Below are 19,174 nucleotides of genomic sequence, written 5' to 3'. Positions count from 1 at the left end.
AAGATGGATTTCCCGAGCAAGAAACTAACCCCTCCTCCAGTGGAGTCATGGTGCTTGAAGGACTTGAAGTAGCAGTATATATAACACGATAAACATTGACAGTTACCTTCATTTACATTTTATGAACTAAATTTGGGGTAGTACTGCTTATCTCATCTGAGGTTACTTAGTGTGGCTGCTCTAACCCACACAAATCAGTAGTGCTAGTACTAAGATGGCACAGAAATAAATTAGAACGCTGCCTGAAATCGAGGTTATACAAAAAGCCTTGTGAAACAACTACTATTATACCTTTACATTTTATCGCTAAGCGCCAAACTTCTTTTTTCTCGTTCTATTTTGAATTAGAAGATAGAAGAAAGACGGTAAGCCATGAATATCAACATACCGTACTTCTTCTAAATAAGGCGCCGCTTTTTAATAATTTTGAGACTAGTATGCAAAACAAGAAATAGCCAATGAAATAATTATGGTATCTTATGAGAGAAATCTCCAGGGGGCCTCTTTTAGAAGAAGTACGGTACATTTTTTTATTTTTTATTTTATAATAATTCAGCATATAGCATAGGATGTACACAATCAGCTAGTATAGCTATAGATGTAAAGTGCACCCTAAACAGAAAATATTTAAACACACTGACAGTAACAATGTCTTCTATAAATTATTGTACTTACTAACAAGTTTATTCCATAAAGTTACAGCGTGTGGGAAGAATGAGTATTGGTACCTTGATGTTCGAAATCTAATTGGTACCAGGGAGAGACCATTAACTGAGCGGCTATTGTAGACAATCTCTCTTCTTTCAACCGGTGGGTTGGGAAAGTCTATCATGTCATAATTCATTGGGAGAGCAAAGTGAGCCCCGTACTACCGAGTTACACCGAAACACGTGAGTATTATACATCACTCGGTTGAATTAAACAAAATGCTCTTTAATGAAGTTGTTCACTTGAAATGTACTCGCTTCGCGATCGCTTGCCCACAATGTTTTAGTTACAGGTAGATCTATCCATATATAAATCATCTCATATTGGGTATTACGCAGAAACTGCAAGAGTTAACAAGACACATGTATGCAATCGCTGACCTGTAGAGTCCTCCTCATCCTCCAGTGTGTAGTTCTCATCACCCAGCACACACACCTGCTGACCACTAGCACTGTACACTGGGAGGGAGTGGCAAAGACCATTATTTTAGAGTCCTCCTCATCCTTCATCAGCAGCTCTGATCCTCACTTCTGCACTTTATACTGTACGTACATGATAAATATAGTTAACTAGAGTGGGTAAAGATCGTTAACTAAACAACCTCAAAACGGACCAACTCAGTGCTGAGGCCACCTTCCCCCAGTAAACTCACCTATTAAGCCAATTTCTCTGCCTTGCCTTCTTGTAGTGTACAATATAATGACATCAGTATAAGCCTTACATCACGGGGAGAGGAGTGCATACCTACCAACTTGATTAGGGCCATGCAATTACTAATCACCCTGGTCCAGTGTGCACGGCCTCTCTATCGGAAGGAGCGTGCCTTCGCTGCTACCAAGAGATATGTTTACCCCACCCGTACAAAAGCCCGTAATACACAACAACTCCTAAGAAGTACATTGAATTTCCTAGATACATGTACCGTCATAATTTAAAAAATATATCCCTACCCACACAATAATAATTTTTATCAAACAACCACTTTCCACCCTGGCTGTTCTACACTCTGAAACCTTTCAACTGCTTACCTCATCAATCTGTATAAGTCGGCTTAACAATTTTTCTACAATAAAGTTGGATAGTTAAACATGACGTCCTGCATGTCTAGCTAGCTCTAGGTCATCAAAGAACTTAATTGGAAATGGACACATCCTCTGACACATCCTCTGACACATCCTCTGACAGACCCTAGAGAGAGAGTGTGTGTGTGGGGGGGGGGGGGCGGGGAGTCAGTGGGTAGGGGTTCTGGTAAAGGTCCACACAGTACCAAGTGGAGTCAATGTATCGTGTAGGTGTGGGGTGGGGTTTGGTAAAGGCAGAGATTGAAGAGTTAATCTACGGTAAAGGTCAATGCACTAGGTATTTATTTCTAAGTTCAAAAGACTCAAAACCAACACACCATTCCAGTGATATCCCATATACAAGTACGTGTATACAGTAGAGGTTAAGGCATCATAGCAAAAACCCAACCAATTTAAGTTGTCAGTTATAATATCATTGGCTGTTGCAGTTTACTTGGCTTTGTTCTGGAACAACAAAATTAAAGGCTACAATAATTATAACCCAACGCCAGTACTTATAAGAAAGAAATCAGCCTCCTGTTACAGTAAGCATAATGATACACCTAAAAAATGCTAATTGTGGTTGTTTTGCTATCACTTTCAGCATTCAAAACTTGTAAAATTCATCCATCCTAACATTAGGGAAACACGAACCCTTGCATGGCTTACTTGTAAAATTCATCCATCCTAACATTAGGGAAACACGAACCCATGCATGTCTAACATACCTTATATACCTCAACCCCTAACCAAGAACCATTAAAGCCATCTGTTAGCAACTTCCCCTAAATTTGTGTATCATGTGGTTACCATTGTAAATATTCCTGTATGCCTACCACGAGATCATCATGCATAGTGTCATGTACATGCTAGAAGATCGATGAACAGGTAGTAATAAAACCCCTACTTACACACACACACACACACACACACACACACACACACACACACACACACACACACACACACACACACACACACACACACACACACACACACACACACACACACACACACACACACACACACACACACACACACACACACACACACACACACACACACACAACACACACACACACACACACACACACACACACACACACACACACGGCCCGGTAAATTTTAGAATTGAAGGATTTCCGACAATGCACATCTGCTGGCTGGTTTACTATTCCCATGCACACTTAGATAAAGGGGTTGTTAAAGTCCACGCACCTTTCTCCTCCTTGTTTTGATCATGAACTCCCTGGCGAGGTGGGGGGCGGGCTGTGGCTCCAGGGGACGGATCACTATGCTCTTGTCCAGTGGGTCTCCAGGGACAATCTACAGGGGAGGGATGACAAGGTACACTAAAGAATAGATTATACTGTTTGTTTAATTGTACACCAGTAACAGATGGAATTTTAGAACGTTTTGTTTGTCTGAAGGCCCACCGAAGGGCAAATAAACACATGTCAACAAGTGAGAAAACAAACTCCCCAAAAGAGGGTTTACATAACACCCTAACCATACATCCTAAGGCCCACAGGTCTTCTTTACCACCCACACGACAATCATACTGGATCTCTGCACAAGGGACACACGGACCTGAAATACTAAATTGAAACTGAACTGGCCACACATTGGTTCCATATGAGTTCCCAATGCACAGAGGTACTTCATTACAAAAAAAGAGGGCAGTGTGCACATCGAAAGTGGATCTCACAGCACACCATCCCTAATAAATCATGCACTTATCAGAAGTCAGTAATGGCAATAAAAATATTAAGACAGTCAACAAAACAGCAAGAAGCAAGATGTCTACAGATGATGAACAAAAGAGGTATATATACAAAGGAATATATAGTTTGCATAGTTATCAGCGAATAGCCAGCGTCATCGCTCCACTTGCAGTGCAGTCAGTCTCTTGTTGAATGAATTTAGTGCATCGAACCAACTTGATACAGTTCTCCAGTCCAGTGATAAGTTCAGATCGATAATTAATAGCTCTCCGTGTGATCAGTTGGGTAGCTTGCATTTGCATGGGTGAGCTAACAGTATAGCTTGTAATCGTTCAGCAACAGTGCAAGTGCAGACTTTGGTAGTGTTTTGTAGTCCAATCACCAGCTCAAAACAGCTGTTTGATGCTTCACTACATGTACATTCTATGGAGAGACTGCTGCATCCAGTGCTTTGGAAACTATAATCCTTATTTATGCTTGGTCTGGGTTGTAGGAGAAATACTTGAGACTAGCTTGTTGCATAGCTAACAATGTTAAGTTTTGTTGTTTACAGCTTTATAAACTCAACATCCACACATTCGCACCACTCCAGGAAACAAATTCAATCACACTAATCAAATCACTAATCAGCTGTAGGGAAACCCTTAAAACTTCACATCAATCTACGATCGTGTGAACAACGTGAATTGTATACTACTCAGTCTCAGCAAAGCACTTTACCACTGTCTCACAGAAGGCCACCACTGGGTCAGCCACCTTGATGTCTGCAGGGGAAGGGGAATTCAAAACAATCACATGTAATTATAGTTTGTACCTACATGTATGTAAGAGCCACGGTACAGGCATCTTAACTACACACTGTATACCTAGCAACAATCTCACCTATCTCTGAGTACATCTTCCTGAGGTCAACTCATGCATGACACAGTCCAGGTAGAGCTCTCCCGTACCAAACACCACGTGCTCCCCAGATTCCTCCACCTACAAGATTAGGAGGGAGGGGTTGCATAGGGGGGTTGCATACATGGCATGGACAGGAATGTATACAGTAAAGTGATGGTTGTGGAAGCTTGAAGCCATGCACATACATTGAGGCAAATTGGTTGCATAGGGGGGTTGCATACATGGCATGGACAGGAATGTATACAGTAAAGTGATGGTTGTGGAAGCTTAAAGCCATGCACATACATTGAGGCAAATTGGAATGCAAACCTTTTGCATGTGTACACCCCAGGAAATCACGGCACTGTCTCTATTATCTATGGTTTAACTGACCATTATTCTCAAAAGGATCCTCCATGAATGAAATGAAATGGTATGCTTGGAATCAAAGAAAGTTATAGTCTCCAAATGAAACCAAAAGAAGCACTGTGTACAATATGTACATGTTAGTTATTGGGATATGCATGCATAGAAATAACTTGACCCAAAACATCACTGACACAAACATGCAATTGCAATTTCCTAAAAATTCCATAGAACCCTATCACATGGTACACGTACATGTACATGCTCAGATCAACGGCCTTAGGAGACACCGAAACAAGGGCTAAGTAGTCTTACAGTATACCATACGCCCACTCACATCCTCTGAGTCGTTGATCTGTGTGATGGTGGCTGTCTTGGTGATGGTCTGGTCCACTCCCTCTATGAGCAACCAGTTACCAGCCGGCACTCGACTGATCTCAACCTGATAGCGGGCCTCAGAGATCCACAAACAACCAATTACAGATTGCAATCTGAGGGAACAAGGAAGCAATCAAATAGTAAAAGAGGGTGCACATGTACTGTTGTGTGTGTTGGTTGGTAGGTTGGCACAGTAGTATATAGAAAAATAGCATGCACCATTATAAATGATTTTATGCACATTATATAGTTACTGCAAGCGTACTAATGTGTCACGGCCCTGTATGGTACTTACGATAGCGTGTACAAATTAAAGATAAGGACTATATATGCAAATGACAGAGTATACATTTCTCTTAAATGACAAAATCGATGTGCTTTCCTGCTCGAGTGGTAGATCATTCCATATAGATATTGCATGTGGGAAAAAGAGTTCGCAAATGCATTTGTCCTGCAAATTGGTCTTATTTATATTATTTGTGCTTCTTAATTGAGAGGGCATACTCTTCTTTCCGAATCAGGAAATTCCATTTATTACCTAAAGGTATATGATAGTTTCAGGTACAATCTTCTTGTGGAAAGGGACGGTAGGTCCACAGTTTGTTAGTTTCTGGTGTGGATCCCAAACAGGGAAAGCATTTTCTAGATTTGATCTCAGGCTATCTGCACCACCTCCCCTTCAATGTCCTCGGCCAGTTCCTTCTCCAGAGGCTCTGATATCATCGTCAGTTTGTTCCTATAGAGGAGGGGGAGGGGTAGAAAACATTTAAATGATGAATGAACAGTGAGTGCACCAAAAGTGGCCACCCATAATGAATGTGCTGGGATGAGGACATCGATGGTGAATAATCAACCTCTCCGGTTCAGAGAGTGGATACAACAATTGCATTAACAATTTTGCATTCAACAATTTTTTTCCCATTCAGTGGGCTCTAATCACGAATCAGTTTTGTACTAATAATGGGATTGGCACTTGATATAAGACTCCCGAATATAGCTAAGCAATATATAATAATAACTAGTGTTCAAGCTGGCGCTGTGCTAATGCCTCTCGCCATGTTTTTGCTTTCGCTCAAAAGTATTAGAGTGTTATAGAAAGGTTAATAATTTGCAATAATTTGCAATAATTATGATTTCAAATTGACAAAATAGGTGTTAGCAATTAAATGAACATTAAACACAGTAACAATAATACAAATTGAAAATAATGTAGAAAAGGTTGGTTTGTGGCTTACCTGGACCTCAACAAAGAAGAAAATTGATTCTGATTCTGCAAAATGGATTCTCTTACACGTGGTATTGAGCGCGCATGCGCATTAGATCTACATCCAGGAATAGGGGTGTGTCTGCAAGTTCAATCAACAATGGCTACTAAAATAGCTAGCTTCTTTAGCAGCTCTTTCTAACTCTTGTAGCTAACAAAAAGCTAGCGCTTAAGTGCAAGGCTAACTCATAAGTTGAATAGAAAGTTTGTGCGAACAGATGATGCTATGAAAGATTCTGAAGAGACTGCAACAGCCTTCAATGTGAGTCAAACTAGCCATAACTCGAGAAAGAAGCTTTAGTTTGCTAATCCACGAATCAAAATCCAAGAGAACGTGGCTAGAAGCCTATAGAAGCTGTTAGTTTTCGTCGCATTGTAACCGTTGAGCAGTTATAGCTGGAATACACACACACACAGACAGACACACACACAGTCGTATCCCTCGTGCGGCTACGCCTCGAGGCATAATAATAATAGTTCCTTCCACGGTTTCTAGTGTCAAGGTGAGTCTTATATCAAGTGCCAACCGATAACGTTCTCGGAGGTCAGGAATGGCAATAACAACAATATTAATACACTGACAGTCATGAAAAAGCACAGATGCAGAAAAGAGTACTGTAAAACATAAAGGAAAACGACAAATATTTTTTTGCACAGTTATCGGCGAATCAGAATGTCTCTTTTAGCCAGTGTCATCGCTGCACTTGCAGTGCAGTCAGTCTCTTGTTGCACTACTTTAGTGCATCGAACCAACTTGATACAGTTTTCCAGTCCAGTGACAAGCTTAGATCGATAATCAACAGCTCTTGTGATCAGCTGGGTAGCTTGCACTTGCATGGGTAAGCTAACAGTAGCTTGTAATCTTGGAGCAACAGTGCAAGTGTAGACTTTGGTAGTGTTTTGCAGTCCAATCACCAGCTCAGAACAACTGCTTGGTGCCTCACTGCATTCTATGGAGAGACTGGCATCTCTAGTGCTTTGCAAACTAAGCTCCATTGATGCTTGGTCTTGGTTGAAGTCCATTTTAGGATAGACAACTCAGCCAGGGGATGAGGCAAGGGCTAAACACTGATCACACTTTTTATACCAACTGTAAAACATGCTGAATGTGAGAGTTTTACTTGTAAAACACTGGGCAATCCCCATAATCACGTGCATTGCCCATAAATGAATCTCATTACACAGCCACAATAAACCACAGAGTACTTGTACAGCCACGCATTGCCCATAATTATAAGCCACAATAAACCACAGAGTACTCATAGATACTATAAATTACATGGATATGAAACGACCGTAGTTTACGGTTAGTATGCGGACATTTTCTGGGACACTCATTGCCACGCTGTCAATGAGTTAGACAGAGTTGAAAAAAGAGCTATAGCTGTATGAAAAGAGCTGCAAATTCAACTAAAACACGACTGACTCTGCAACTAACTATCTAAAGTAAGTTTTGTCCATGATTAGCTCGCTTAGTGCTTTTACAGCTGATTAAAGCTTTATGTTATTTTATGTTTATAAATGTTTTACTGTAAAATGTGTGTTTCAACCTTTGTGACTCGAAGTCTTGGCTTATAAGAGGATTGCTGTGTTTGTTTTACATCAAGCAGTTAGCTAATATATATTGTTGTGTCTTCCATATGGTTTGGTTTTGTATCTGCCGTAACTTTCTGGATAAATTGTCACAATAGGTGCTGTCAAGTAGGTCTCTTTGTGTCACTTAATTTATATGACCATCAACCTTCAATGCCTACAATTGTTTTTATCAGGTAGTTCAAAGGCATCTTCATGTCTTGCAGAAGGTTTTAGTATTGCAGTTGTCTCATTGTGGCTAGAAATCAACGAAATGTACTATATGTTTTTCACCTTCAATGAGGTTGATTTATAATTATTATGAACTGAAGTAGCTAGAGATTATTCTTTCGTAATGTTACAGTGTCATGCTGTTGACTTCATTTATGTTTTCTTTTACAGCCAGACTCTCGGCTCACAAGAAAAAAGAAGTTGGCGAGATTAAGAAAGAAGGAAAACCATTCATTGACCGGCAAAAGAACGACATGAGAAAGTGATGTCCACTGTCCATGTCGTTTGAGTTCAAAGCCTCTACTCCATGTCAACAATTACGACAGCCAAGCATACTTGTCATTCATTCATGTATAATAATTGTAGTAGAATCTATATTAAATTCTGAGATCTATATACATGTAAAATGCATCCTTGTCATGACTCAAGGCTATCTTAGAGCCTCCATCATCATTATTCTCAGTCATAAATTTGTCAAAACTCTCTCAAATAACGCTCTCAGTGCTGAACAACTAGTGACTCTCTTCGAGTAGCCATTTTTATTTGGAATAATCGTATACTATACTGTAAACTTCCGCTACATCCGATGCAATGAGTGGGACAGCCAAAACACCGGAAACTACCGTCGTTTCATATCCATGTAATTTATAGCATGTATGGAGTACTTGTACAGATTATGCTAAAAATTTTGCATAGTCTCCAAGTCTCATGCATTGTACCTATTAGTCTTTAATTCTTACCCATTAGTCTCAAAATCATCAACGAGAATTATACTGCAACATCACAGACGCTTCTATATAATTTTCTAAAGAAGTATTATTGGTGAAAGAGATCTTAGAAAAAAGTCAACAGTACTACTAGCACTTTCCATACGTATATACTCAGTCTAGCCACGACTTGTTGCCTATTAGGCTGGCATAATGCTCAATGCTCCACTGCACCCGTATGAGAGGGTGAATTTCTAAATTAATAGTATTCATATCCCAATTAACATTTGACCACAAGCCACTAAAAGGGAATTATTTATCACTTGAACCTACACAGCTAGGCTATAGCTTACACAGCTATCATGTTCCTCATCTGTGTGTGTGTGTGTGTGTGTGTGTGTGTGTGTGTGTGTGTGTGTGTGTGTGTACGTGGGGTGCATTGCAATGAAAAAATGTATAGATCTACATGTAGATTTAAGACACGCCTTTAATTTTGCACGTTATAGCTAATTAAAAAGCAATTTTATAGCATGTATAGAGTACTTGTACAGATTATGCTAAAAATTTTGCATAGTCTCCAAGTCTCATGCATTGTACCTATTAGTCTTTAATTCTTACCCATTAGTCTCAAAATCATCAACGAGAATTATACTGCAACATCACAGACGCTTCTATATAATTTTCTAAAGAAGTATTATTGGTGAAAGAGATCTTAGAAAAAAGTCAACAGTACTACTAGCACTTTCCATACGTATATACTCAGTCTAGCCACGACTTGTTGCCTATTAGGCTGGCATAATGCTCAATGCTCCACTGCACCCGTATGAGAGAGTGAATTTATAGTATTCATATCCCAATTAACATTTGACCACAAGCCACTAAAAGGGAATTATTTATCACTTGACCCTACACAGCTAGGCTATAGCTTACACAGCTATCATGTTCCTCATCTGTGTGTGTGTGTGTGTGTGTGTGTGTGTGTGTGTGTGTGTGTGTGTGTGTGTGTGTACGTGGGGTGCATTGCAATGAAAAAATGTATAGATCTACATGTAGATTTAAGACACGCCTTTAATTTTGCACGTTATAGCTAATTAAAAAGCAATTTTCGTGGACTTAATTTTCGTGTAGGATTGCTAACCCACAAAAACAGCGAAAAAATTAAGCCCCTCGAAAATGTCACGCTATACGATTATTATATCTGTCACATATTTCGTCCCCATGCACCTTAATTTTATTTATAAGATAACCAAAAATTATAGAGAATGATATAAGATTGAAGATTAGTAAAACCAGTAGGTTTTACATAGGATTGGCAGTGGGTTTGCCGTGTTTAGCAATATTTCAATTATTTTGACTCATGTTCAAACTGTTCTATCTCTGCAGGGAAAGTCCACATCAAGAAACTGAATGGACAGATAGTTTATTTAGCCTTTTCTCTCTTTGTATCTCTCATTTCATAATCCATGAACGTTTTAAATGTATGAATATTGTCATTTTAAAAATTGCCCTATTTCGACGTTTCACCGCTCTTTGTCTGACTGACTAAGTAAGTAAGTAAGTGAGTAAGTTTCTTGCCCAGCATTTACTCCAAGTACAGCCCTCTCCAGGACATTCTGCACAGGGTTTCCAAACGGCTACAACCTGGATTACAAAGCGCTTCTTCAGATTTGCGATTGCTTCCACGAGGCAGATGACCTCTCAGTCTCTATTTCTCTTACCTAGACAATTCCGCCATCTTTAATGACTCAGCAATTGCACATAGGCGTGGCTAAGAAACCGTGCGCCTAAAATCAGTGCAGTGCTTTTCCAGAGCCTGAGGTGTTGCTTTTCTTCACACTGTTCAGCTCTAGCTCCCTTTCTCTGACAAGCATGCTATATGCACTGGCTATATATATCATGCTCTTAAAATGGCTGTCATTTAATACTGATTCACAAATTCAACATAATATCAACTCAGTATAATTATTAATTAAGTCCAGAGATATTCGAGAAGATATCTGATTAGTCCTGTCTTCTCTTCTTGAACTTCTGTACTGCCTCTTGATGTTCCACTTGTATTGAAAAAGAAAGGGAATCCGACTAGAAAAACATTTGCAATGTGAAAAATTGCTAGGATTGGCCAGGGGAACCACAAAAAAGCGTGGAAACAAGAAATCCGACGAGAGCATAACTCCAATCCGTTACAACGTCATGAACATGTACAATACATAGTATATAGACTGTGTTCCAGGTCCATCTCTACCAGCTTCCATCCACCACATCATTCCATGCAGGTCACCAGTACGGTCCGTGCTAGCCTCGATCCCAGGCCGAGTTTTCGCTTTTATAAAATCTCGGCCTGGGATCGAGGCTAGGTCCGTGCATGTTACTACGCATGGATGGACTGTGTGTACCTGTTCTCAACACTGCATGTATTAGGAACATCAATTCATCACAAATCATCATAATTATATGCGCACATTCCAAAATGGATGTATAATAAAAGGAGTGGTCATCACCCCACCAGTAAAAATTGCGTATTTATATTATAACTATTGGCCGGGAAAACAACCAGTACATGTGATTGACGTTGTAACGGATTGGAGTTATGCTCTCGTCGGATTTCTTGTTTCCACGCTTTTTTGTGGTTCCCCTGGCCAATCCTAGCAATTTTTCACATTGCAAATGTTTTTCTAGTCGGATTATATACAGTCATGCATGTAGCTAAGTATACAAACCGTCAAAGAATTGGCATGGTGTGTTGGTTTGCCCCTCTAGATTTAGTAACCGTGCATGCACTATTTAGCTTCTTTTTACACAGCTAGCTTGCATTTAACTGTACACCACATTATGTACTGTACGTGGTCAACAATAGCACCACACAACTGCTCACATAAACCTAAGGCTGTACTGGTCAACAATAGCATCACAACTGCTCACATAAACCTAAGGCTGTACGTGGTCAACAATAGCACCACACAACTGCTCACATAAACCTAAGGCTGTACGTGGTCAACAATAGCACCACACAACTGCTCACATAAACCTAAGGCTGTACGTGGTCAACAATAGCACCACACAACTGCTCACATAAACCTAAGGCTGTACGTGGTCAACAATAGCACCACACAACTGCTCACATAAACCTAAGGCTGTACGTGGTCAATAATAGCACCACACAACTGCTCAACCTATAAAGACAAGTTAGACAACCTAAAGCACCACGCAGGCTAAGGTCAATAATAGCACCACACAACTCTGCTCATGCACATGCACTATATAATGTATACTGTGAACGAAAAACAGCTTTAATTGAACTATTATACCTTTGATGACAATTACTGATGAACATGTATACTGTAAATGATTACGCTTCAAGGCGTAGCCACACGAGGAATGGGGAATATACGGTAATTAAAGCTGACTGTGTGCATGTGTGTGTATTCCAGCTGTAACTGCTCAACAGTTGCAATGCGATGAAAACTAACAACTTCTATATAGCCACGATCTCTTGGATTTTGATCAGTGGATTTGCAAACTATAAAGTGCTCCTTTTTTACCGTATATTTCTTCTAAATAAGTTAATAATTATGTTTTTGAGGCTAGTGTATGCAAAACAAGAAATAGCAAAAGAATTCATATGGTGCCTTATGGGAGAAATCTCCAGGTGGCGCCTTATTAGAAGGGGACCTCTTTTAGAAGAAGTATGATACTTTATTGGGAGAGCGAAGTGAGCCCCGTACTAGTGAGTTAGTATCGTACATCACTCGGTCGAATCAAAACGCTCTTTAATGAAGTTGTGTACATTATTTACTCGCTTCGCGGTCGCTTGCCCACTGAGTGTTTTAGTTACGGGTAGATTTGTCCATATAATCATCTCATCTCATATTTAATAGGTATTAAGCAGAAACTGCAAGAGTTAACAAGACACACGTATGCAATCACTGACCTGTGAGAGTCCTCCTCATTATATCCTCCGTGTGTAGTTCTCACCCAGCACACACACCTGCTGACTACTGTACACTAGAAGGGAGTGGGTAAAGATTTGAGTCCTCCTCGATCATCCTCCATCATCAGCGCAGCAGCTCTGATCCTGCAGTGTGGTTCTCACCGGCATCCATCTGCACTTTACACGGTACTGGGTAAAGACCGTTAACTAAACAGCCTCAAAACGGACCAACTTGAATGAAGGCCCACCCACAGTTCTCTGCTTGCTTAAGTTCTTGTAGTGTACAGTATAATGACATCAGTATAAGCCTTAACATCACGGGGAGAGGAGTGCATATACCCACCAACTTGATTGGGGCCATGCAATTACTAATCACCTGTCCAGTATGTACAGCCTCTCTATCGGAAGGGGCGAGACTTCGCCGCTACCAAAAGATGCTTACCCCACCCGTACAAAAGCCAGTAATACACAACAACTCTAAGAAGTATATTCCTAGATACATGTACCGTTATAATTTAAAAAATATATCCCTACCCTCACAATAAGTTGTATATAATTTTTTTTTATCATTGTATCAAACAACCACTTTCCACCCTGGCTGTTCTACACTCTGAAACCTTTCAACTGCTTACCTCATCAATCTGTATAAGTCGGCTTAACAATTTTTCTACAATAAAGTGAGTTTACATTGGATAGTTAAACATGACGTCCTGTCTAGCTAGCTCTAGCAACATGGGGTCATCAAAGAACTTGGAGATGGACACATCCTCTGACAGGCCCTAGAGAGTGAGTGTGTGGGGGGGGGGGCGTGGAGTCAGTGGGTAGGGGTTCTGGTAAAGGTCCACACAGTACCAAGTGAAGTCAATGTGTCATGTAAGGTGTGGGGTTTGGTAAAGGTATAAGGTATATATACCATTTCTAAGTTCAAAAAACTCAAAACCAACACTCTGTACCCCTAGTCTCATGAATCAGCCGCCTTTCTTTTGGGAAAGACCGTCTGAGCACTTTAGTCCAGAGGACATTGCACAATGGAATGTTAGATTACGTCAGTGTCAAAACCAAAAGATTATTCGAAACGCATATAAAAGGTCAACCGGGAACGCTTGACTTAACTATGAACTTTTGTTTAGTCTGCTCCAAGAACGTTGCTAAAAGAACAAGTAAGAAGGTTGCACAGCACTAGTGCAGTCAATTCAACTTACTATAGCTCCTTGACTGCATGGCTAACAGTAGCCACAGTTAGGCTGACTACTAGCTATAAATTTGTCCTACTGCATACGCTTCTTGTCATTCCTTTAATTTAGTAAATCCTTGATCTGATGGAATTCCGACCTGGCCAAAAAAGTTCAAACTAAAGTGCTCAGACGCTCTAGGGAGCGGCTGATTCGTGAGACTATCTGTTCCCCTAGTGATAACCCCATACAAGAACGTGTATACATAGAGGTTAGTAGCATACATACACATTCACATTCACATACATAATGTGGCACGTTACATAATAAATTATTATTAAAACATACGGTAATGTCAGTAAAATTTGGAAATAAAGGGATTTCCGACAATGTACATCTGCTGGCACGTAGTTGGTTTACTATTCCCATGCACACTTAGATAAAGGGGTTGTTAAAGTCCACGCACCTTTCTCCTCCTTGTTTTGATCATGAACTCCCTGGCGAGGTGGGGGGCGGGCTGTGGCTCCAGGGGACGGATCACTATGCTCTTGTCAAGTGGGTCTCCGGGGACAATCTACAGGGGTGGGAAACACTAAAGTATAGAATTATTGCAAGATTGTCTGTTTGTACAAATTATTATACATACGTACTGTACACCACGTCCAGTAACAGAAGAATATTTTATAACAATTGATCATGAAGGGCCTAGGAAAATAAACACATGTCAACAAGTGGGCAAACAAACTCCCCAAAATAGGGTTTACATAACACCCTAAGCATACATCCTAAGGCCCAGATTACCGTCTTCTTAACCACCCACATTCACATATTGGATCTCTGTACTTGTAAGAACACACGGACCTAAAATACTAAATTGAAACTGAACTGGTTACACATTGGTTCCATAATAGTTTCCAATGTACAGAGGTACTTCATTACAAATGCTTCCCCCTCCCTCCATATTCCATATGCAACTCACCTGCCAGTGATGGAACACAGAGAGACAGAAAGCCTGTCCCTGTGTGTGTGTACGCAAGTCAGTCTCAAAGCCAAACGAATCAATGGCCGGAATGAACGCTTTGATTGTGTAGAGAGGAGAGCCTGGGATGGGTGCGTCCTGGGTCACATGACCTCGTCGCCGTGCCAACACAGTGTAGACAGAGGACACACAATCGGCTGGAGCTTGCACCTCCACAAAATAGTAGGGCTCCATCAAGCGAGGAGTAGCCTATAGTGTGTGTGTGTGTTAGTGTAGGTATATCGTATGATAATAGTGGGTATATTTTGAGGGTAAGCAAAAATGCCTATAGAAAGGTTTCGTGGATTTAATTTTCATGGAATAGCGCCTTAATGCAGCATGCATGCATACAATATTAAATTCGTGGTTATAAATGTTCGCGATTCATGCCTAATGCACGAAAACTACGAGCATTCATACCCTCGAAATATACCCGCTATAATTATGGTAGTAAATGGATAGAAGTCAAGCTAAAAATCCATATACAGTGTACATGTACATGCATGCAATTAAGATTATGACTCATTAATCACTTCAACAATTGAGCCATTAAAGCAAAGCACAACAACTGTGGGGGTGAATTACAGGCTTGACAGCCAAAACATAAGTATGTACATACCATGAGGAATGCTGAGTAAGCGACCCTTCTAGCAGTGGGTATGATCTGACCACCCCCTCTGTGGATGGGCTCACCAGCGATCACAGCATCGAGGATCTTGAACTTGACATTGCGGATAGCTGTACGTGTGTGTGTGTGGGGGGGGGGGGGGAGAAGGTGTCTGATAACCATGTGCTCCAACAATTATCGAATGTACATATAATTATTCGTATATCCCTCAAGTTCACATAATTTATTACTTCCACTGTAAACATCAACAAGTGTTAGATTACTAACTATTGCAAACCAAGGGTTAAGTATAACTCACGTTCGTCACAGAGTGGCCCCTCCCTGGTGCCCCACTGGAACCCCTGGATGATGGACTCACGCACAGAACCAAGAAGACTCTTGTCAACCTGTACCAGCATACAAAATGTGGGTGGTCAGCTACTATAGGCTTGAATCCAGGCCGATTAAAAACGGCCTGCATTCACACTGGAACAAAGTTAATGATATTCGCGCTAACATTGGTGAAAGCAAGCTAACCACACTTGTAGTGAATAGTACATGCACTTTACTTTCAGTACTTTGTTGCACTCAAAAAGGGTAATTCCCTAATTAGGTTTGTACTGTATTCCCTAATGATAATTATTTTTCATTCACAGGGAAATTCGATCCCTACTAAATATCACTAGCATTTTGGTTGTTGAAAGGAAAACTGTTCCATCAGAGACTCATGAAAGCACCTCACCTCAGAAGGCAGAGTGTCATCCACCAGAATGTTGGGTCCGGTAGCCTCCGGTCCAAACGCCCAGATGGAGCGAGCTGCCAACAAGTCCCAGTCGTACTTGCTCTGGAAGAACTCTCCAATCTTCTTCTTGCTCCAGGCTATCTGCACCACCTCCCCCTCAATGTCGTCGGCCAGTCCCTTCTCCAGAGGCTCCGATATCATTGTCAGTTTGTTTCTGGGAAGGGGGGTAGTAAAAATGATGAAGAATTTGAATGAAGCAGCGCTGTACGCTCAAGGGGGCAGTGTCATTGCGCGCACCAAAAATAGGTCTCACTGCACACTATCCCTAATACATTATTAGTACCACTTGTCAGAAGTCAGTAATAGCAATAACAACATTAAAACAGTCAACAAAACAGCAAGAAGCAAGACGTCTACAGATGATGAAAAAATACTATTTAAAGAGGTTCAAAGGAAAAACAAAAAATTAATAGTTGCACAGTTATTGGTGAATCGGAATGTCTCTCTTAGCCAGTGTCATGACTCCACTTGCAGTGCAGTCAGTCTCTTGTTGCACGACTTTACTGCATTGAACCAACTTTATACAGTTCTCCAGTCCGATGACAAGCTCAGACCGATAATCAACAGCTCTCTGTGTGATCAGCTGGGTAGCTTGCATTTGCATGGGTGAGTTAACAGTAGCTTGAGCAACAGTGCAAGTGCAGACTTTGGTAGTGTTTTGAAGTCCAATCACCAGCTCAGAACAGCTTCTTGATGCTTCACTGCATTCTATGGAGAGACTGACCTCTCTAGTGCTTTGCAAACTATACTCCATTAATGCTTGGTCTTGGTTGCAGAACAAATACTTGAGACTAGCTTGTTGCATAGCTAAATAATGTCAAAGTTTTGGTGTGTATATACATAAAATCACAGCTACATATCAACTTCCACACATAACATTTATCACACTAATCAAATTCATGACCAAATTATCACACTAATCAAATTCACTAATCAGCTGGCTGTAGGGAATCCCCTAAAACTCCCTTTGATGTGGATGTCTCTTATGGCTGCAAGCATTAGTTTTTTGTGGTGCTAGGTGGAATTTGTCTATAGTAGTAATATTTATGTCGCTCACTGTCGGTGTGTATATACATGTACAGTATACTTTAGCATTATACACACATTCAAGTGATGACCAAAATGAAGCACTTTAGCAAGCGTTTTTCATTTGTGTTTAGTGTATAATTATTACACTATATACTCTTAATCATAATTATATATTCTATAGGTCAATCGCAATGTAATATGCATGTATTATGTATTATACATTTGGGATCTTTCCCTATACGGACACAATCAACACCTTACACATGCATGCACACACACTCAGTACATGCATGTATGTGTAGGAAGCTATATATATACACAATTCTGGTCTTGATTAAAAGCGCTGTAAATATTCTCTACCGTTTTAATGACATCACAAGCTGCTAACAAGTTATACTTTAACCAAATTATCACACTAATCAACTAGTGTTCAAGCTAGCGCTGTGCTAATGCTTCTCGCCATGTTTTTGCTTTCGCTCAAAAGTATTACAGTGATATCTATAATGAATTTTATATTAAAGTTAGCTTATCTATATAAAGTCACTGAGAAGAAAAGACTTATTTACATGCATCTATTGTTGTTATTTATTGTATTATGTGGCTTACCAGGACCTCAAGAAAGAAGAAAATTGATTCTTCCAGGATCTGTAGTTCAGTGTATATAATATCTAAGAAGAAAAGACCTGTGTACATGCATATTGTTATCTATATTGTTATATGGTAGTGTTTTGTGGCTTACCAGGCCCTCAAGACAAAGATGATTCTGCCAGGAGGATCTGGATCTGGATCTTGGATATTATTTTCTCACACATGGGGAATGAGCGCGCATGCGCATTACATCCACAAGAATAATTAAAGGGTGTGTCCAATTTCACAAATGGCTACTGCTATTTTAACAGATATTTTCTGAGTATTGTAGCTAACAAAAAGCTAGCGCTTTAGTGCAAGGCTAACTCATATGTTGAATAGAAAGTTTGTGAGGACAGATGATGCTATGAAAGATTCTGAAGAGACTGCAACAGCCTTCAATGTGAGTCAAACTAGCCATAACTCGAGAAAGAAGCTTTAGTTTGCTAATCCACGAATCAAAATCCAAGAGAACGTGGCTAGAAGCTGTTAGCTTTCGTCGCATTGCAACCGTTGAGCAGTTACAGCTGGAACAGACACACAGACACACACACACACAGACACACACACACAGTCAGCTTTACCGTATCCCTCGTGCGGCTACGCCTCGAGGCATAATAAGCAGACCAAAATAATTATCACACTAATCATATTCACTAATCAGCTGTAGGGAATCCCCTAAAACTCCCTTTGATGTGCAGGCGGCATGTGTCAAGATATACCACTCACTTCTTGTTGGGTGTCTCAGCAAAGCACTTTAGAGAGGATGTCTCTACCACTGTCTCACAGAAGGCCACCACCGGGTCAGCCACCTTGATGTCTGCAGGGAGAGGGGAATTCAAAACAATCACTTGTGATGGTTTGACCTACGTAAGAGTCACAAGTACAGGCATCTTAACTACACACTGTACCTAGCAACAAGCTCACCTATCTCTGAGTACATCTTCCTGAGGTCATGCATGACACAGTCCAGGTAGAGCTCTCCCGTACCAAACACCACGTGCTCCCCAGACTCCTCCACCTACAAGACATGGGAGGGTTGCATATCGTATTATATAGCGGGTAATTTTTGTCGAATCGTGGGGTAAAATATTTGTG

At 40.5% G+C, this 19,174-nt stretch overlaps 1 protein-coding gene across 3 annotated transcripts in view; it reads right to left on the bottom strand.

Annotated features, from left to right (window-relative positions):
* Positions 1 to 1,824: 1,824 nt before the first annotated feature.
* The window catches only part of LOC135347519 (116 kDa U5 small nuclear ribonucleoprotein component-like), a 29,255-nt gene continuing 11,905 nt past the window's right edge, over positions 1,825 to 19,174 (bottom strand). For 2 of the 3 annotated variants that reach the window (XM_064545544.1, XM_064545545.1), the window contains 8 exons: positions 19,004 to 19,097; positions 18,806 to 18,896; positions 16,361 to 16,574; positions 15,938 to 16,025; positions 15,631 to 15,749; positions 14,973 to 15,221; positions 14,460 to 14,567; positions 13,440 to 13,600 (listed from right to left, as the gene is read on the bottom strand). In XM_064545544.1, coding sequence (XP_064401614.1) covers positions 13,505 to 13,600; positions 14,460 to 14,567; positions 14,973 to 15,221; positions 15,631 to 15,749; positions 15,938 to 16,025; positions 16,361 to 16,574; positions 18,806 to 18,896; positions 19,004 to 19,097 — 1,059 coding nt within the window. In that variant the 3' untranslated portion in view covers positions 13,440 to 13,504. Of the gene's footprint in view, positions 1,897 to 2,987; positions 3,096 to 4,213; positions 4,258 to 13,439; positions 13,601 to 14,459; positions 14,568 to 14,972; positions 15,222 to 15,630; positions 15,750 to 15,937; positions 16,026 to 16,360; positions 16,575 to 18,805; positions 18,897 to 19,003; positions 19,098 to 19,174 lie in introns of those variants that run through there. The other variant, XM_064545546.1, reaches the window with a different exon arrangement.

This window comes from Halichondria panicea, chromosome 14, assembly GCF_963675165.1.
Source record: "Halichondria panicea chromosome 14, odHalPani1.1, whole genome shotgun sequence".
NCBI lineage: Eukaryota > Metazoa > Porifera > Demospongiae > Suberitida > Halichondriidae > Halichondria > Halichondria panicea.
The sequence above is the reverse complement of the archived record's forward strand: the minus strand, read 5'-3'. Positions and strand labels throughout refer to the sequence as shown.